Source organism: Sparus aurata, chromosome 8 (genome assembly GCF_900880675.1).
Source record: "Sparus aurata chromosome 8, fSpaAur1.1, whole genome shotgun sequence".
Taxonomy (NCBI): Eukaryota; Metazoa; Chordata; class Actinopteri; order Spariformes; family Sparidae; genus Sparus; species Sparus aurata.
The window spans coordinates 32,054,527-32,075,912 of record NC_044194.1 but is presented as its reverse complement, the minus strand read 5'-3'; the positions used below and the strand labels follow the sequence as shown (position 1 = coordinate 32,075,912).

At 40.9% G+C, this 21,386-nt stretch overlaps 1 protein-coding gene and 1 long non-coding RNA gene across 2 annotated transcripts; one reads left to right on the top strand and one right to left on the bottom strand.

The window, feature by feature from the left end:
• Positions 1 to 579: 579 nt before the first annotated feature.
• On the top strand, positions 580 to 1,939 carry LOC115587011 (uncharacterized). Its single transcript, XR_003984950.1, has 2 exons — positions 580 to 906; positions 1,472 to 1,939. It is a non-coding gene; the product is annotated as an uncharacterized LOC115587011 (long non-coding RNA).
• A 5,925-nt stretch (positions 1,940 to 7,864) lies between these two features.
• LOC115587005 (zinc finger BED domain-containing protein 4-like) lies at positions 7,865 to 11,262 on the bottom strand. Its single transcript, XM_030426545.1, has 2 exons — positions 11,173 to 11,262; positions 7,865 to 10,108 (listed from the first exon to the last, which is right to left on the bottom strand). Exon 2 carries the CDS (start codon positions 9,116 to 9,118, stop codon positions 8,216 to 8,218), a length of 903 nt encoding a protein of 300 aa, XP_030282405.1. The 5' UTR covers positions 9,119 to 10,108; positions 11,173 to 11,262; the 3' UTR covers positions 7,865 to 8,215.
• Between the last annotated feature and the right edge of the window lie 10,124 nt (positions 11,263 to 21,386).

The window sequence follows — 21,386 nt, the reverse complement described above, 5'->3', positions numbered from 1 at the left end:
GTAAACTCCTCCGAGGCGATCAGTAGTGTAGCACACTGGGCATAACCCACAATAGAATATAGAACAGGTAAAGAGGGAGACTTAACTTGAGGAGGGGTGAAGCTCACATTCACCCCTCCACTTTCCCACGTAGCGTGTCTCCCTCTCTGTAGCAGCCGGACGTCTATCGACGTCTCAGAGCCTGTCGTCAGGCTCTTTCTTTCCTCCCCCGTCGCATCGCGCCACCGCCTTTTGGCGTCTCTCTTCCCCTTTGTCTGCGCCCGCACACCTGGCTTGCATTTTCTCAATCACTTGGCTGAAGGTGGGTTGGGCTCGCCATGCCAATCAGCATCTCCCTGTGACCAGTGTTGGGTATAGTTACTTTCAGGGGTGGAAAGTAACGAGTTACATTTACTCTCGTTACTGTAATTGAGTAGTTTTTTTGTGTACTTGTACTTTTTTGAGTAATTTTTTAAATCAGTAATTTTACTTTTACTCAAGTACATATTGTTGGAAGTAATTTACTTCACTACATTTTAAATAGCTTCCGTTACAAGGTAAAACAAATAAAAATAAAAATAGATGAACTTGCACTGCGTCTGCGTGCCAACTGTCCATCTGATTGGCTCTGGACAATTGCAGCGCCAGAGGGTCAGAAACGTAGAGACGTTGGTGGTGGCGCCACAGAGGAGCTAGCTACACAATGATGGAGACTGATGGAGACGAGTGTGTGGATGGAGAAGGGTCGGATTTGGGACACAGAGACCAGCAGGAGAACGCGAGGCCAATCCATGGCCATACTTGAAGGACTTGTTTGAGTCCGCAAATGAGAACAACTTCATCATGTTATGTAAACTTTGTATGCCTAAACAAGAGCAGCTATCCACCTACAAAAACTCTGCTTCCAACCTGCGCAAGCATGTACAGGTAAGATAACCTCACATGAAACTAACTAACGTTACATGCTATTAATCATGGATCCATGCAATTAATAACTTTAACGTTACTCAATCATGGTATGCTAACGTCAGTGTTAGCAGCCAGCGTTATAGTGCTAGTTAACGTTAGCTAACTTGGTAGTAAGCTAGCAAGCTTCATTTTAAACAATCACAGTTGACACATTACTTAATTTCACACAAAATTATGCTATTATTGCTATGATATGCATTGAAAATTGCTTATGAGTGTAGATCTGAAAGATAAAGAAAATATGATATGTTTATCTATTTCGGCAATAAGCGGTCATATTGACCGCACATCATTTCGCTGGATTTCATTGTTTCGCGCGGTTTGCTGCTTTCTTTGTCTCTCTTTAAGAAGGCTTAGTCCAATATCATACATGCAACAAAATAATAAGCTTGTCTACATGAGTGTAGAAAATGTTTTGGTTTTTGTAATGGCAACATTATGATGAATTAAGTTGCCACCTGAATGAAAGCCTAAATGTCTGATATATTCTGTGTGTTTTGTGTGTATTTGTCACTTAACACAGGTTTGGCCTATGTGAAGCATCACATTGAGCACATGACAGCGGATGAGGTGGAGCATGTCGGCTACTCATCAGATGAGGACGATTTCTTCTCATCACTGAAGTCTAAAAAGTCAAAAGGCACAAGTGAGCTAGATGGGTTCCTTGCCTGTGTCTCAGACAAAATGGACCTACTGAACTCTTTTCCTCTCATCAAAAAGCTCTCCTTCAAACTCAACACTGGCCTGCCTGCTTCTGCTGCTTGTGAGCGCCTCTTCAGCTGTGCTGGACTGCTGTTCACTGCAAACGGTGTTAGAATGAACTCTACTAACTTTGAAAATCAGCTCCTGCTCAAACTTAATAGAAAGTTCTTAAGTATTTAAAATGAGCAACTGAAGCAAAGCAGGAGGAGAAAGAAACTGAGTAAAAAGTGCTTAAAAAAATCTGTCAAAAATCAAAGCTCGGGCATGAATAAAGTCATATTTTGTCAAATTTTGATTTATTTGTGCAGTTTTTGTCATGTCATCATGTCATTTTCTTCCGCTTATCTGTGAGGGTTGTGTATGTTTTTGTACTTTTTTTATGCATGGGGAGAGATTACCCACCCCCAATAAGTAACTAAGTAACTTTTACTCTGAGTACATTTTAAATGAGCTACTTTTTACTTTTACTTGAGTAGATTCTTACACAAGTACTTTTACTTTTACTTAAGTAAAATTTCATCAAGGTAACAGTATTTTACTTAAGTAGATTTTTTTGGTACTCTTTCCACCCCTGGTTACTTTGGAAAGTAGTTAATTAGGTTACAGCATTACCATCAATTAAAAGTAACCAGTTACGTTACAGCGTTACCTATGAATAAAAGTAACGCGTTTAGAGTACTCATGTGTTACCAAAAAATTGAAAGCCGTTTGCAGCGCCTCGCACATGCTGCAACTTAACTGACACACACACAGCCTCCTTTAGCTGAGCTAAAAAATCAGACGCTGTTACTTTGAAGCTGGTGCACCACCGTCGTCATCCTCCTTCTCAGCAGGCTTTGCTACCAGGGTGATAGGCTCAGACTACTCAAGTTAATTTGTAGTTAGGATCAGCATCCACGAGAACTGTGTAGATTCAACATTGGACTGTGAAGAACACACAGAGACATGGATGTATTAAGGAAATAAAACCCTGGGGGGTCTGGGGGTCCTCCCCCAGAACATTTTCAATTACGTAGATGCCATTTCCTGTATTCTAGTGCATTTTAACACCAAATTAGCACCAGAGAATCCAAACGGGTTCTGTGAGATATAGTTCTGGCTCAATATAGATTAAAAAAAAAACTTCTGGAGTTTAGTGTGTTTTCTTCACCCAATAGGGCTCTGTGATAAAAACACAGGGAACAATACACATTTAAAATATTTATTTGACACCTCAAAAAAAAAAAAAACTATGATGAAGCATGGACATAGTGGCTTGCAAAAGTATTCACCCCCCTTGAACTTTTCCACATTTTGTCATGTTACAACCACAAATGTAAATGTATTTTAATGGAGTTTTATGTGATAGACCAACACAAAATGGTGCATAACTGTGAAGTGGAAGGAAAATTATACATGGTTTTTAAACATTTTTTTGAAATAAAAAACAGAAAAGTGTGGTGTTCAAAAGTATTCACCCCCCTGAGTCAACACTTTGTAGAACCACCTTTCCCTGCAATGACAGCTGCAAGTCTTTCGGGGTAAGTCTCTACCAGCGATGCACATATAGAGACTGAAATATTTGCTCATTCCTTCTTGCAAAATAGCTCAAGTTTAGTCTGATTGGATGGAGAGTGTCTGTGAACAGCAATTTTCAAGTCTTGCCAGAGATTCTCACTTGGATTTAGGTCTGGACTTTGACTGGACCATTCTAACACATGAATATTCTTTGATCTAAACCATTCCATTGTAGCTCTGGCTGTATGTTTAGGCTCGTTGTACTGTTGGAAGGTGAACCTCCGACCCAGTCTCAAGTCTTTTGCAGACTCTAACAGGTTTTCTTCCAAGATTGTCCTGTATTTGGCTCCATCCATCTTCCCATCCAATGGATTGAACAGTGCTCTGTGAGATGTTCAAAGCTTAGGATATTTTTCCATATCCTAACCATGCTTTATTAAACTTCTCCACAACTTTATCCCTGACCTGTCTGGTTGGGCTTGATGATGCTGTTTGTTCAACAATGTTCTCTAGCAAACCTCTGAGGCCTTCACAGATCAGCTGTATTTACACTGAGATTAGATTACACACAGGTGGACTCCATTTACTAAATTGGGTGATTTCTGAAGGCAATTGGTTGCACTGGATTTTATTTAAGTGTATCAGAGTAAAGTGGGTGAATACTTTTGCACACCACACTTTTCAGTTTTCTATTTTTAAAAATGTTTGAAACCTTGTATCATTTTCCTTCAACTTCACAATTATGCACCACTTTGTGTTGGTCTATCACATGAAATCTCATTAATATACAATTAAGTTTGTGGTTGTAACGTGACAAAATGTGGAAAAGTTCAAGGGGGGTGAATACTTTTGCAAGCCACTGTATATGTTTCCAACTGAGCTGTGCACTTAAAAAGGCATTTTAAAGAAAAGCATTTTTAAAAATTAAAATAGAATAAAAAAGCTTTAAAAAGCTATTCCTGCAAGATTTAGCTAGGCTAGCTCCTCAGCATAGGCTTAAACATGTGATAGGCATCTCTACCTAATAATAGCACTTCCAGGCTACATACACTAGTATTTAGTAATGCAACATTGGTAACTTAATACACAGCTTGCTGTATTAGCTACTACCTCACACAGCAGTAGGATGCCGGGTTGCACCTCAGTCAGTATTAAGTCCCCACTGACATGTGACCATTTGAGAGAGAGTGTGTCTAAAACTGAATACTTAAATGGATGGAATGGACTTATTTTAACAACGGGAATGTGTTCTTAAAACTTAAGTTACCATCTATCTAGCTGCTATCAATTTATTCCATAATATACTAAATACAATGAATCTAATTGACCTAGCCTAAATTGTAAATTGAAAATAAAATCTAGAAAGTTTATTAGCCCATCGGCCGTTTGCAAAAAATAAATAAATAAATACATTTAAAAAAAAAAAACAGAAAATATGTGCTAATGGCCATACAAAGTGTATTGAACATAAACAGGGTTTAACTTGTTGAGACCATAAAATGACTCTGGGAAAGCTTGCATGCCTTAATTGGAATCAATATTCTCCATCCAATGGCAGTGCAATGGCAGAGAGCACTTGTGTTTTACCAAACGAGGGCACTTAAGCACGCGTTCATACCACCCAAGACTAGAGGGCAGGTTATCATGTTTTGCCAACCGGGAGTGCGCTTAAACTTGTTTTAACCACCCAAGAGAGCAATTAAGTGTTTTATTTTCACCTAAGAGGACAGTTTAGTGTGTTTTGCCAATGAGGAGGGCACTTAAAGACGCCCTTTTGCCACCCAAGTGGACAGTTTATCATGCGTTTTTTTGCCTCCCAAGAGGGCACTTTAGCATGCGTTTTTGCCTCCCAAGAAGGCACTTTAGCAAATGTTTTCTCCTCCCAAGAGGGCACTTTAGCACACATTTTTGCCTCCCAAGAGGGCACATTAGCACGCGTTTTTGCCACCGAAGAGGGCAGTTGTATTTTGCCAACCAGGTGGGACCTTTAGCAAGTGTTTTTTCCTCCCAAGAGGGTGCATTAGCACGCATTTTTGCCTCCCAAGAGGGCAGTTGTATTTGCCAACCAGGTGGGACCTGTAGTACGCGTTTTTGCCTCCCAAGAGGGCACTTTAGCACACGTTTTTGCCTCCCAAGAGGGCACATTAGCACACGTTTTTGCAACCCAAGAGGGCAGTTGTATTTTGCCAACCAGGTGGGACCTTTAGCATGCGTTTTTGCCTCCCAAGAGGGCACTTTAGCACACGTTTTTTCCACCCAAGAGGGCAGTTTAGCACGCTTTTTGGCTACCAAGAGGGCACTTTAGCGCAACCGCCCCCCCCCCCCCCCCCCCGTGCACATCACTGTACTGTAGTTTGTATTGTTCCCAAGCAAGAGGATTTTGTGCATCTTTGACATAATAACAGTCAATAATAATATTTTTGTTTTCCCTGTACCAAACTGACTCTTAAACCGAAATATGAACCAAACTGTGACTTCTGTGTAACATCAAACCCCTAGTTTCTATATTAATAGATGAGTATTTTCATGTGTTACATTAGAAGCATCTTGCTAATGTCACCCCTATGACATTTCTACGTAGGAAGAGAAGACGGACGGAGCCCATGTCACATGGAGCAGGCAACATGTATTGATCAGGTATTTTATTTATTAACAATTTCTTTATGATTTTGTTTGTTTGCATGTGTTTCTATTTTTGGGGAATACAATATTTATTGAATACATTCAGTGCTCATACTTTAAGTATTTCTATTAATGCTGTTTGGCTTCATACCAACTGAAGATGATGTCTTCGAATAGAAAATGTTAAAATAAAATCTTGTTTCAGTTGCCATCATGCTTGTTGGAGATGATATTTGCTGAGGTGGTCCTTCATGATGGAGACAGAGCTTTGATGACCCTGTCCCTGGTGTGTTCCTGCTTCAGAGTAGTGGTGGAAACGGACCACTTCTAGAGAAAAGTGCATTTTCTGTGGCTTGACAGTAAGATTACAAAAATGGTTGTAGCTATATAGTTATGGTTATATACTGCATGTTCCGTTCTGTTCCGTTCCGTTCCGTTCTCTTTCCGCTTACCCGTGAGGGTTGCGGGATGTTGCCGCTTTTTTCCCCCTAAGGGGTTGCGGGGGGGGGCTCAAATTGTCTTCTACAGGTGCAAACTGGACCAGGTTCTCAGCAGCATACAGGGCAGACTTTTACAGAATGTACACTCTGGATACGTGTAGAGAGTGCAGGGTGACATTCAAAAACTGCATACCAGGTATGAAAATTGTGCATGGAAATGTAATAAGCAATTCTTTCAGTTATTGCTACCTAAAGCTGGCAGTGAAAACTTGTTTGTTTTTAACAATGCTGATAGAAGTTGTTGCAAAGACTGTGGTGTGTTGACCAAGTACTGGAAAACTAATTTACTGCCATTCCATGGGCATCCATACGGCAGTAATGATGGTCTCATGCAGTAGTAAAAGAATAAATATGAATGTAAATAATTTAATAACTAATAATTGTAGCCCTTTAAAACTCACACAACTAAACATTGCAATTACAAGTAATAAAACACAAGAGACACAAAAATAGAACCATACAGTGAGTATCTCTATGGGTAGAATACTGACCAGAGGATTTCTAGACACCAAGGATTTCTTCAATGTGATGATCCAAAGAAAATAAAGGGGGGCCCTCTAACAAGGACTGTTTTTATTTACCGACAGCCTATGCAGGAAATGGGAAAAGAGGGGTGCTGCAGGGCATCTATTTCGAGAACTCGCACCCTGGCTTTTGCTCTCACTTCTGCCAGCTCTTTGCAGGGTTTTCCCAATAAATGGTGGGTGAGCATTTATTTATTTCTATTTATAATTTTATTTGATTCACAACACAGTTTCCAGGATGCTGTGAGTGTTAGTCCAAAAAGTAGCCACAGAGGGGCAACTCCAAATATGTATGAAAATGCTTTGTAGAATAGAATAGAATAGAATAGAATAGAATAGAATGCTTTTGTCATTGCACCCAAGTACAACGAAATTGGAGAACTCCATGCTGAGCACCATACTGCAGAGCCATAAGCCGCTGCACTTGTGCGCGCCGCCATGTCACTTATCAGACAGGTTCCATGCCGTTTGTGTCCATGTTTATGCTACATCAGGCATTGGCTATACAACTAATAGTAGGTTGTAAGATCAGTTATCTATTGGTTTTGCTCTTCTCATGGAATTTGTTGACAAAGTATGCAATATATCACTAGATTTATCCTTTCATGATTCCTTTCAAATTTAGACACTCCACGAACCTGGGATCTGACTGACATCTTGTCGCCTTCTCCATCACCACCCACCACTTGGGATGCACCTTACAACATCCACACACCATCATCCCTCATGCACACCTTACACTACTGATTCCACTGATATCCACACTCCACACCTTGTTCATGTTGAGTTCAGTTCATTGCCTTTTGTTAATAAATTAGTGTTCTTAATAGAGATAGGCCGATATGGTTTTTTCACGGCCGATACCGATACCGATTATTAGTAGTCAAGGAGGCTGATAACCGATATTTGGAGCCAATATTCATTTGCAGTAAAAGGGAAAATATTGGCGTCAAAATTTTGAATAATACAAACTCCAACACTTAACTTTGTTTAAATGCCTTTAAGCATATGTTTATTAAACAGCTTATCAGATTTGCAACATGTTAAAGGTTTTTTTTTTTTTTTTTTTATCTTAGACAAGTGACATCTTTGTTTCAAAATTCTAACAAAAAGTGCAGGGAGCTCCCAGGCTCAGCAGCATGTCTTATAAAGTCAAATGAAAATTTTAACAAATAAATAGCTCCCTAAAGTTTTCTACAGTAAATAAATTTTTTGAAATTTCAATATAACTGAAATATTAATCTTTCACTTATCTTTGTTTTAAGTTCAAACAAAAACAAAAAGTGCAGTGTTCCCAGGGTCAGCAGCATCTCTTATAAAATTAACTGAAAATTTAAATAAATAAATAGTTCCCTGAAGTTTTATAAAGTAAATAAAACAGAGTTAAATAAAATTTGCACAGAAATGTGAGTCTAAAATCAGTTAGTAGTCCCAATTGAGCAGCACCAGATTGTGGTGCAAAAAGCAGAGTTGTTCAGCGTGCTCTCCAGTGAGACGGCTTCTCTTGTTCTCATAAATTGCAGAGACTTCACTGAAGACGCGCTCACTTGGGACCGGTGGTGGTGCACACAGAAACTTTCTTGCTTGTTTCGCAAGTAGTTTGAAGCGCCCTTCATTCTGTCTCCACCACTGGAGTGGGTCCCCTTTGCGCCTGTCGATCACTGGCTCCTTGAGGTACAGATGGAGCTCATCCTCAATGCAGCTACTGGCCAGCAGGTCACTAGTGTGAGGTGCCAGCAGGGAACTGAACATCTCATCAACACGGCTGCGGAAGGATGTGTGTTCTCTCCGTTGCCTTTTGTGGGTGTTTCCATCATTCTCGTGTGTCCCATATGCAGCTGCCTGCTCCTCCATACTGGCTCCTTCTGTGGCAGCTTGCTCCTCTCGAGTGGTCTGTTGTGTGGCAGCATCCTCTTCTTCTTTCAACCATCCTTTGGCCTTGCTCAATGTCGTGGCAGAGGAGAATACATGACTCTTAAAACGAGGATCTAAGAGACAGGCCAGCACCACAGTTTTTGTGTCTTCTACTTTAGAGAAACGCTTGTCTAGGCTCTCCCTCATGGCTTGCCTGAGCGTTCTGATGCCTTTTGTGGAGGGCCCGTCATCATCTTGCAGAAGCATCCTCAGCACAGTCAGGCATGGAATGATGCAGGACGCAGATGAGTTGCTGTGGCTCACCTGAAGTGTCACTTCCTCTATTGGGAGAAGAACTTCAATTAAATTGGACACAAGGTCCCACTGGTGAGCAGTGTGACCTACAAATCCTCCATGTTCACCACAGTAGATGGTAAGCGCACGCTTTTGCTCCAGCATTCTTTGCAGCATATGGAGTGTTGAATTCCACCTCGTTGGAACAGCCTGGATTATGTTGTGCTCTGGCAGGCCAAGTTCCCTCTGAATATCCCGCAAACGCTGTTTGGCCAGAATGGAGTGGTGGAAATGTGTGGCACACTTCTTACTTATTGCAATGACATCTGTCTCTCTTTGACTTGCCAGACTGTCATTCACCAAAAGTTGTAAGGTGTGCGCTGTGCAGCTGAGGTCTGGGAGTTAAGCAAGCCTCATTCCCTTCACAATATTTGCTCCGCTGTCTCGAAGCACTAGTGCTACACGGTCTTTGCTTATCTTCCAGTCCTCAAGCATATTGAGGAATGTCTCTTTCAGGTATTCTCCAGTGTGGGACCCATGCATCGCTCTTGTATTTAAGATAACCTGCTTTCTTGTCCATTCAGTGTCGATGAAATGGCATGTCAGGCTCATGAGAGACTCGCTCACACCAGACCAGCAGTCTGTGGTGAAGGAGAGAAAGTAGCCAGCATTCTCTGGTTGAATCAGGGCTTTGATCTTGTCCACAATCTTGTGGTGAACTTCTTGCAGCTTCTCAGTTTGGTAATACTTCTCACTTTTCAGTGCATATCATGGCTCTGCTGCAGCCATGAGGCGCTTAAACCCAACATCAGACACCACCGTGAACGGTTGGTTGTCAGTAACTATCATCTCTATGACTAGTTTGTCCATTAGTTTCGACCTGTCTGAGTTTGTCCACTTTCTTTGTTTCTGAAACATGTCCTCTATTGTTGGCTGAGATGAAGTTGCTTCATTGAGATGAGATTCAGATTCTCGTTTCTTCTGTGCTGTTTCATACAACTCAGGGTGATGAATCCTAAGATGGGACCAGAGGTTTGAGGTATTTTTGTTTTTCCCCATTGTTGCTCCCATGCTGACACCTTCATTGCATGTATTACAGACTGCCTTCCCTGGTGTTGGCTGAGTGTAATATTTCCACACCGCACTTTTAGACTTAAGTCTATCCATCTGCAATAAGGGTATGAAAAAAGAGAGAGTTAAAAGTGGGGTCACATGCTGATATATGCTCAACTCATCATGCTTAATTTACTACAGCATTTGGGAAGCCTGTAATTGATTTTATTATGTAAATGTTATATTTTAACAACATGTGATAGCAGGGACCCTGTCATTCAAAACTAGGCTGCTACATTACAAACGATTAATGGAACTATAGCTGGGAAAAATAGTACAATAGCAAAAGGAGAGACTATTCATCCCTGAACACCATCAAGTTCATGTAGGCTTTATGATGCAGTTCCATTATGTCTTAAGTCTTGAACAGCACTATCCTGCTCCTTTCTACAAAAAACTGCCAAAGACAGCTTCAGGACACACTACATGACAATATGTCATTTTCTGCTGATTAGGATATCTCAATCAACACAGAAAAAAAGTAAAAGTAAAGTAATTTGGTAGTTAAACAGCCATTATTGCCCTACGGTTTTCTCTCAGACAGATGGTGCTTTGCTGTCAGTTTCTGCAGCTTCTCATGTGGCTTACACACACTTCTTTAGTCTCTCTCTCTCTCTCTCTCTCAGCAGCACCTTTACTTTAATAGTCAGTGTTTATCATAGGAACAGACAGCTGCCGCTAACGTATTGGGCCTCACAGTAACGTTAGTAGTCGTGAGTTGTAGAGTTTCTACAGTCGGCTGAGCGTCTACAGCCAGCTGAGCGTCTACAGCCAGAGGAGGAGAAAGCGGACCGGTGGGCTAACGTTACGCTAATTAAAAGCTAATCAGTCTTCACCTCAACGTGCTTCCCTGCAATAAATCTGGACTGAATTGAGTTTATTAGGTTTTTACTCTCTCACTCACAAACAGAGTCTTATACTGTCACGGACTATTTCCATATTGATATTAGCGAGTGATTAACTGGCTCGTCTGGAGGGACTGCGAGCAGCAGAGCTGCCGCTTATGTTTATATAACGTTAACGGGCTCACAGTAATGTTACTTGTAGTTGTGAGTTGTAGAGAACTTGAAACTGGTATGTTTAGTACAATTTCGGGAGATTCTGCTGCCTTAACTTACCTTCGGAACAGCTCCAGGCTACAGCTCCAGTTTTACGTGGTGGCTTTTCACCTCTCCGCAGTGTGTATGAGCACTGTGCATGCACAGCTCTCACCGCTGATTGGTCGTTGCCGTTGCTCTCCGTGTAACCAATCAGATTGTGCTGTGGGTGGGACAATGCTGGAGACAGAGTAGGGGCAGCAGACAGAGAGGCTCGGCTGCATCAGAGCCAAAATAACCCAGTTTTAAATTGATCTCTGATCGGCCATCGGATTAAAAGAAAAGACCGATGCCGATAGGTGTTAAAATGCCGAATATCGGCGCCGATAATCGGCCCGACCGATAATCGGTCGATCCCTAGTTCTTAAACCATTCATGTGTGTCTCCCACATTTGTCATGGCCGAAGAGCCAGGTTATGATGGCAGCTGCAGAGTTTTGTTCTTACCCTAGGTATTTTCCCTGCCCATATGTATCTGGATGATGATTTTTCCCATTCCCAAAACTGTTCATCTACAGGTATTGAATGAAAAAAGCATAACACCCTGTGTTATTTTTAAAACAACGTTTTTACCATGGATGTTAAATCCAGGTTCCAATCATATTGATCAAAGGACACTCAAAAGCTTGGTATTGTAATAGCAGTTATAAGTACATTTTTTTATCTTGTTGTCCCTGTTAAAATATTTTCATGGATAAGATACAAGGGCTGAATAGAAGTTTATTGCTTTTATTATCCCCATGACATCCACTTGAAGATGAAATGGAGTCATTGTAGGAACATATTATTCACATGAACTGAGTTTATTACATTCATGTGTCCTTCATTTCCATAACTCTGACTCATATAGAATCATACAGAATGTGGTAGTAGCTTATTGCATCTTTTAATATAGCCTACATTGGCTTTAAGTTAAAATCATACATACACATATATATATGTACACATATACACATATATATCTACACATATACATATACACATATATATATACACACACACACATATATATATATATGTATATATATATATACATATATATATATATATATATATATATATATATATACACATATACATATATATATATATATATATATATATATATATATACATATATACATATATATATATATATATATATATATATATATATATTACTGAAAAGTTGTGTAAAAACCATTTCCAGTACAGATGCAACAGTTGCAGTTGATACAAATTTAAGACCAGTATTGTCCTTTAATCTCGAAAAGTAAGAACATATGTAAGGGTTTTTCATAGTCCTCAGCAAAATAAAAAGAGGGGTCCCTCCCTGCGGCCCCATCTCACACAAGCTGATGGCAATTTCACAGAAATAAAGACAAAGGTGAAAGTTCAAATTTCTGTACAATGTTAATTTGTTTGTAATTTAGAGTAAGTAGTAGTAATTTATTTTTTTCTAGTAAATTCATATCAGATGGTCGTGTTGTGAATCAATAATGCAGATATTTAAAACAAATTCAGTTACTTACTGAGCAGGTTTTGAAGAACACAGACTGGCAGTCCCCGAAGACAAAGGCCTGATGTCTGTTGGGTGAGTGGTCTGGAAGATAGTGGACATAACTGAGTAAACTCATACTGTATATGGTTAAATAGATTCCAGAAAGTCGCCACAATTTAATTACTTCATTACAAACTTCCTGGACAGAAAGTAGAGAGGAGCGTAGGAGAGTAGGAGAAAAGAGGAGGAAATGGAAACGGGAGAGCAATGAAAAGTAATGATATGAGAAGAAAGGGGGGAAGAATAGACAGGCAAGAGAGGCAGTCAGCTTAGGTAGACAAGTCAGCCTACCTTTGTCTGACGTAAAAGGTCAGTTAAAAGCTGTCCACTGAGGCCCCTCTTCTTCCTGAAGAGGTCCATCAAGTTTGGCGAGAAACCGTCAAGTGCCTCAAAGAAGTTTTCTTTGAGATTTTTCCCCACCACTCGGGTGAACTCGTAACACACCTGAAAATATAAAAAATAGCCCAACTGGTCATCTGTAATACCTCTTGCTAGGGCTGCTTGATTATGGCAAAAATCATAATCACGATTATTTTGATGAATATTGTAATCACGATTATTAAAGACGATTATTCATTGATTTGAGAACAAGCACTTATTGAACTTTGACACGATAAGTTTGAACTGAAAAACAAGAAAAATGCAAATATATAAGAGAAATATATATCAATAAAATGAATGTAATAATATGTCAAAATAAAAAATTAACACTATACCGGTGCGGCTCGACCATAGGTCCGTTGTGGTGGCAAAATATAATGCTGTTGACACTTCTCTAGCAACTTGTCCGCGACATTCGTCATAAGAGCAGGCAGCGCAATTCTGAGGATATGTGACGTGATGGTAACACATACCGCTTGTCCAATGTGTTAATCAGTTTATTGAACCCCGGGTCGCTAACGGTGTTGATAGGGCACATTTCTTCGGCGATCATGTATATGACGGCATCCGTTATTTCTTTATGCCTGTGGGAGCTGGGTGGATATGCGGTTGCATTGTAAAGTGTGCCCTTAATTGAGGACTGTGTGGCGGTGGCAGGTATGGTTAACGTGTTCCCTTGAGATGCAGACACGGTTGCGTGACATATCTTGCACAATATCTTCCTTTGTTCCGAGTCAGACTCCTCGAAACCAAAGTGTTTTCACACCACAGAATTCACTTTACCTTTCTTCCCGACCAAAGGCTGCATTTCTGCCATCTTCTACCGTCTACTTCTACACGTTTTTTCAAAACACGCACTGGCAATACGCACCGGCGTGGCTGAAAGCGAAAACTTTCAGGCGGGGGCGGGGCGGAGCGGAGTCCACAGGTGGAGATGGAAGGGTTCGCTGCATTTAAAACACAAGACACGGCGTGCGGCAGAATGATCGTTTTATTACGATTATCTTGTTTTCATGATCGAGGGAAGCCAAAATCGAAATTGAAATTCAATTAATCACCCAGCCCTACCTCTTGCACAGAACTCTCTGGTATGTGCATAACTGTTTGCATCTTTAACAGAAGAGATGCTAAGTTGTGCTCTGGCTGCTTTCCTAAATCACGAATATCATTCTCACTAGCTTCTTCACTAACTCCTTCCAACTCTGCCATGTCATCAGCATGTAACAGGGCTTGACGCTAAGCTTTTTTCCAGGTAGCACTGTGCTACCATGCTGAAAAATTTAGTAGCACACAACATTTTTTAGTAGCACAATGAAAATTCAGCAATTTTGGTAAAAACATTTTCAAACAAATAAAGTACTTATTTAGCCTAATCCTAACCCTGTAGACTATTTTTTAATGTTATAACTGGCTCTTTGCCTTAACAAAAACCAGGAAAGACAAACAATGCAAATGTGTGTATGAAAATATAACATTTATTACAACCAACCAGGAAAGTTAATTAATTCATTAAGTCCAGGTCCAGCTAAAACCATTTAAACTATAAGAATGTCCCTGCACCAGCAGTCAACATAGTCTGGTCTCCTGACCCGCTTGGAGCTAAGCCACCTCTCTATGGCTGGACTTGGGTCATAGCTCTCCAGTGGAGGCCCCTCGAGGCTGATGTGCATCAGGTCCTCTGTGTGGACACGGCCAGGCTGCTTTGTGTGGAGGTCTTAAAGCTTCACAGCTACAGTGCCCCGGCTGCCTCCCAGTGTCCAACATAACATTTTTTTCTTACTGGCCCGCTTGGCCAGTAGATTCGAGTTTTACTGGCCCCATGTGTAATTTTAGTGGCCCAGCCACGAAAAAATGAAAATAACTATTTAAAAAAAAAAAAAAAAAAAAAAGACTTATTTATTGAAATTGTTCCCATTTAATTGTTTAGAGAGACTGTCCCTGCAAAATCAGTATGATCTGGCAATGATGGCAAAAAGTAATAGGGGTTTGCGCAATAACAAGTATTAAAATTTCAAAATTGAAATTACAACATATTTAATATTTTGAGATATATCATTTATCTCACTCCTATAATTCTGTTATCATTTTTCAGGATGTTGATGTTCTCAAAGCACTGTACAAACAGTACCATTAATTCTCCCGAAGTGGAGGGATCCTTATGCCTGGCTGAACCACCGCGATGGCGTAATGTATTGTTAAGTATGTCGCCAGTTTCTGGTGAAGGCTGACTGCGGTGGATCCTTTTTTTAAAGGCACCTATAATAACCACACCCTGACATGTAAATGTGACATCTGTCTTGATTCATTTAATTTAACTTAAAATATGGACAACTGACTGCATAATATATGAATCAGAAACAGAAATGCTTTACAGCAGCTCCCATTCAAAGTCAAGAATATGCAGAAAAATAGTAATAATAATAATAATAATAATCATAATTATTATTATTATTATTATTATTATTATTATTATTATTATTATTATTATTATTATAAACTATACATATGCTGCATATTTATAATTGAAGCCTACTGCAACTGTACTTTTTTTAAATCATTAAATGTTTTTTTATACATTAGCATATTTTATAATGTACTGTCATGGAGTACATCACTTCACTGCTAACAGAAAAGAAAGCAGCTCACTGCCAGGTGCAGCTTCTTATCGTGATCTGCAGTCTATGTTAATTTTTTGTCATGATTGTTATTATGAGTACCCATCAAAAATCATTACATGTCAGGATGTGGTTATTATAGACATATTCAATATTTAACTGTCATGTATCATCACAGTAATAGTGTTACATACATTAGCAGCTGTAAAACAAAAACAAAATGTAAAACATTATAAAACACATCATGTGGTCCCCTTTAAACGCTGGGTGCAGGTGAATATTTTGGTAAATAACCGCCGGTTCCAAATAAATGCCGAGTCTAATTTCTTTTGAAAAAACATCAAGGAAGAAGACTTGACCACTGACACTGCACGTTTTTCTTGTGTTGTGCCCAGAAGGATGCCAGAGAATTCACAGAGAAGCTGGCGAAGTTTGTGACATTTTCATCCCGGATTTTTGTGAGGAGGGAATTAAAGGTCCCATATTATGGTCATTTCTGCTTCTTGACATAGTTCCTTGAAGTCTTAATGGAATGTTAGTAACATGCTTTGGTCGAAATAAGCTGAAGGATTGAGCACCAGTTTCACAGCCCTGCTCCAGTGCCTTTCCCTTTAAATGCTAATGAGCTACTGCGCGCCGCCCACGGTGCCGCCCAACTTTTCCTGCCTGCGGAAGACGTGAGGACGGCATCATGTGACCATGGCAACGGCGGAGTTTCTGGAAGTAATGGCTGCCGGACAACAGACTGCGGTCCAACCCAGAACAACAAGAGGCTCCAGAAGAAAGTAAGCAGCCAAGAATGAACATCGATGTTTCTCAGTGGTTAGTAGTTAAGTTTGTTACCTCGACATTACTTTTATGTTACTGCAGACGAACGAAAGTTTTATACGCATACTGGCGTCTGCCCCGCATAACAGCCCCCTTCGCCTGCCTTTAGTGTTTACATCATAAAGCTTAGCCAAACCTCGGCTGGTGTTTACTGCTGTTCAGTTGCAGTAACGCGGATGCAATTTAGCAACAAACCTTACAAGACAAAAGCGTAACCCCATATTATTATTTACCTTGTAGTGTATAAAAACTGAGCTGCAATACCATCACCCTATTTAGAAGTGCTCAGCTGTGTTATGAAAGAGCTAGAAAGCACCTGGGAGACCTGCTCTGTACAAAACACTGGAGAAGGAATCCCCAAGAAGGCCACTAGAGTCACAATTGTTGTATATGGAAATTATAAATGCTATGTATGAAATAAACAAAAGATGACTGTTGCCACGTCACACCCAAGGCCCAGATGAGGGAGGGGCAGGGGCGGATCTAGAAAAATATTTATGGGGTGGCGAGAGGGGGGCAGGAATTTTTGAGGGGTGGCAACATATGGTTGACGTATATATACTGAATTTAATCACAGTACACGGGCTGCCATTTACAAACTCATACAGACAACTTTATCTCATGCAATCAATGTCTTGCATTTGAGGTTTCATGTGAAAAAGTACATATTAGGAATAAGTGACCATACAACGTGATCTCTATTAATAGGAGATGGAAGTATGGTAACACTACTATAGATTGGCCATTATCACAGGAAAGGCATTAAGGTAAGACACAGGTGATAAGTGGCAGATGTGTGAGAGAGGAAGCAAACAGATTTGACTGTGTCAGAGTGCCAGTGTTACAGACAGCATTTGTACAAGAAGAAACTATCCAAATAAAAAGTTACCCATGAAGATCTATGGACTGAGCTGTACTAAGGTTAGCGTAAATACACTGTAGTAATAAATGGGCATGGCACTCAAACAAGGTACTGGACATCGCTTTTATTGTTTACTCAGAACACACATTCTCCCTATTTGTCCCTCAGTAGCTTGAACACTTTTTGACAGATAAGGTCTTTACTGATAAAGTCATGAGAAATAAAGTATAATATATACAGTATTCACAGCAGTTAAGGGGACATGAAAGGGACACATGCATGTAAATCTGAGCTGCTGTATCAACAAATTACACAAAAAGGCTCACAGAGTTACAAAAGGGTATGTTACATAAGAACATCTCCATAAACCTGAAAAGAAGTCATATAAAAGTCAATTTTGCCCCCAGTCTGAAAAAGTACAAAAACATTGTGTGAGTAGGTTCATACAGGCTGTATACTGTACATGTAAAAGAAGAGACAGTCAAAAACAATAACACAGCTTTTCCCCTATAAATATGTGTAGCAGCAGTGCTCTGAGTCATTAACCTACAAAATGTAGGGGGGTCCGGGGGCATGCCCCCCCGGAAGAAAAAATCTAAATATAACCCTTTAAATAGTGACTACTGGTGAGATTTGTATTGACAGATTGAGACTTACAAAAAAGGGCAGAATGCAGAAACGTATTTGTTGAATCTAATTTATTTTCGAATACCGCTGCTTATATACTGCTGGTTTGGAGTCAGTGGGCCACATGACATTGAAGATATCGAAAAAACTGCAATAATTTTGTGTTAACATATTTATGCTAAGTAATTTAATGAGGGTCCCTAAATCAGATTCAGCTGGAGGCTCTGGGAGGTGAGCTAACCGTCCTCCTGCTGCTAACACTGGGTGAACCTCAGTAAAGTGGCGGCTGGGACCAGAAACAGAAACCCCTGTCTTTCATTTGAGCTTTTTTCCAGTTATGATAACCCTTGAATGAGATGAAAACAGTCCTTGGAGCATCGGGGTGGGAAAAATGCCTACAAGCAAAACAGTAAGCTGCATCTTTGGATTGCGAGTATTCTAACCAGGGTGAGATTTGTACCAGTCGCTGCAGAAGATTCTCCTGGCTCCTGGAGGGACTCAGGGAAAATATCTTGCTTTGGCTGCACTGGCACCTTACACCTGGACATGGATACGTCTAGCAGATGGAGGGGAGGAAACATTAAAACTGCATTACATCTGAACTAATTATATAATATAACTGGTAAAAACACAATCAATTTAGAACCATCATTGATTAGTTATAACCATCAGACTATGTTAACACACACTAACATTTTAGCCTGGGAGAGTATTTTTAGGTTATTTTTTGGAATTTAAGCTGAGCAATAGAACTAAAATACATTGTACACAGAATATTAAAACTCTGTCCCCATCTCATCACACTTTCACACTTACAAGTTTCTCCAATTATTCATATTCAAGCAAAGATGAATATTTATATATTTGAATATACTGGTGTACCCCTAACCTAATTATTTAATTTCTTGATAGATAGTTAATCAGTTTTTACCTCTTTCCTCCCGTGTCTCCTTTCCTCGCGACTCCTGGCTCCTTCGCTTCGCGCCATTCAGTTTTCCAAACGAAGCCGTCTCTTGCTCTGACGTTATCTCGTGCTGCATTCACTGCAGTCGGACATTGGAGATTCGCGCTCGTAGATGTCAAATTGGCCATAACTTTTCTTTGGATTTGTTGCTGCCAACTGGGGTGGCAGCGGGGGTGGCAAGGCTTTCTTTTAGGGTGGCATTTGCCACCCCATGCCACCCCGGTAGGTCCGCCCATGGGGAGGGGGCTGAGAGCGGGGTGTCTGGCTATATTTTTAAGGCCTTATTTGGAGGGAAATACACCAGTATAATCTAAAAATGGAAGATAATCGAGGATGAGAATATTGATCAGGCCTAAAAGAAGGAGGATCCAGGGGCGTGGAAACCCCCAGATCGGAATAGTATATAAGCTGGAGCATCAGACAGAGAGTTCAGTTCATCCCGGGAGAGCTCATTGCATGTATCCTGCTGTGTGAAATAAATATCTTTGACCTGAAGACCAGCTGTTTCATCCTTGATTTAGGACTCCATCGAGAGACAGCGAGATCCTCCCAGTGGCACTGGCAGGTAGTGGCACCACAGTGGCAGTCTGTGGCAGTCAGTGGCAACCTGTGGCCTGTCCGTGGCATTTCCTGGCACCCGCTCGGTGTCCAGAAACGCCTCCCTTGACTCGCTGCCAATAAGGGCGGGGCCACATTTCCTGGGATAACCATGTTTGTTGTTACGACAATCACTTCCGCCATGGAGTCATGATGATTTCAAAATAAAAGCATAAGGGGAAAATCCGCTGCTCGTTTACTTATTTTAGTGTACAACGTTTTGCACAATTTCTCTCTGTTTTGTACTTCTTGATATCATCAAAATATATATTAATGTCTGTTTCATAGCGTAAATGTGAATGTAAAATACTGTACATATTGTACTATTCTTAATCTTATATTTAATCTTTCCCTGTGTTTATATTATTCTTATCCTTTCTTATCTTAAGCAGCGACACAGTGACAATAGACGTGTTGGAAATATTCCTAGTATGAAATACAATTTCAAAAATATATTAATCAACAGTTGCTATGCAGTTCCACAACATGCTATGGGATGCCACAGAATGCCAGAGCCTGCCAGAGCCTGCCACAACATGCCACAGAATGCCACTACATGCCACAGAATGCCAGAGCCTGCCACAACATGCCACAGAATGCCAGAGCCTGCCACAGAATGCCACAACATGCCACAGAATGCCAGAGCCTGCCACAACATGCCACAGAATGCCAGAGCCTGCCAGAGCCTGCCACTACATGCCACAGAATGCCAGAGCCTGCCACAACATGCCACAGAATGCCACAACATGCCACAGAATGCCAGAGCCTGCCACAACATGCCACAGAATGCCAGAGCCTGCCAGGGCCTGCCACAACATGCCAGAGCCTGCCAGAGCCTGCCACTACATGCCAGAGCCTGCCAGAGCCTGCCACTACATGCCAGAGCCTGCCAGAGCCTGCCACTACATGCCACAGAATGCCAGAGCCTGCCAGAGCCTGCCACTACATGCCACAGAATGCCAGAGCCTGCCAGAGCCTGCCACAACATGCCACAGAATGCCACTACATGCCACAGAATGCCAGAGCCTGCCAGAGCCTGCCACTACATGCCACAGAATGCCAGAGCCTGCCAGGGCCTGCCACAACATGCCACAGAATGCCACTACATGCCACAGAATGCCAGAGCCTGCCAGAGCCTGCCAGAGCCTGCCACAACATGCCACAACATGCCACAGAATGCCAGAGCCTGCCAGAGCCTGCCACTACATGCCACAGAATGCCAGAGCCTGCCACTACATGCCACAGAATGCCAGAGCCTGCCACAACATGCCACAGAATGCCACAGCCTGCCAGAGCCTGCCACAACATGCCACAACATGCCACAGCCTGCCACAGAATGCCACAGCCTGCCACAGAATCCCACAGCCAGTTGCCTTAAGTGCTATTTTCCTCTTTATGTTCATTGAATATCATCTGTATTATCATTAATAATACTATTAAATGCAAAACTTGTGTTAGTCTTGTTCATCAGCTTCTCCTTATATTAGTAGTGGCAGTGTTGGGAAGATTACTTTGGAAATGTAGTTGGTTACAATTACAAGTTACCCTGTTGAAAATGTAATAGTAGTGTAACTATTTCAATTACTTTCTCAAAGTAATGTAACTAATTACATTTGATTACATTTTGATTACTTTTCTTAATTTTGAATGAAATCTCTCAACTGCTAACCATTTTCACATTTTAAGACCTATAGTGTGATAAACCTTTCAGTTCAAAGGTTTAACCATATATTATGAGTCTGACCTTCGGCCTGTACTGCGAAGAGGCTCACTTCCTCACTAAATGGAGCGACAACGGGCTGATTTCAGCCAAGAGGAGCAG

What these genes read in the sequence shown, in the direction of transcription:
- LOC115587005 (XM_030426545.1), bottom strand. Translation starts at nt 9,118, where the DNA reads ATGCTGCAAAGAATGCTGGAGCAAAAGCGTGCGCTTACCATCTACTGT.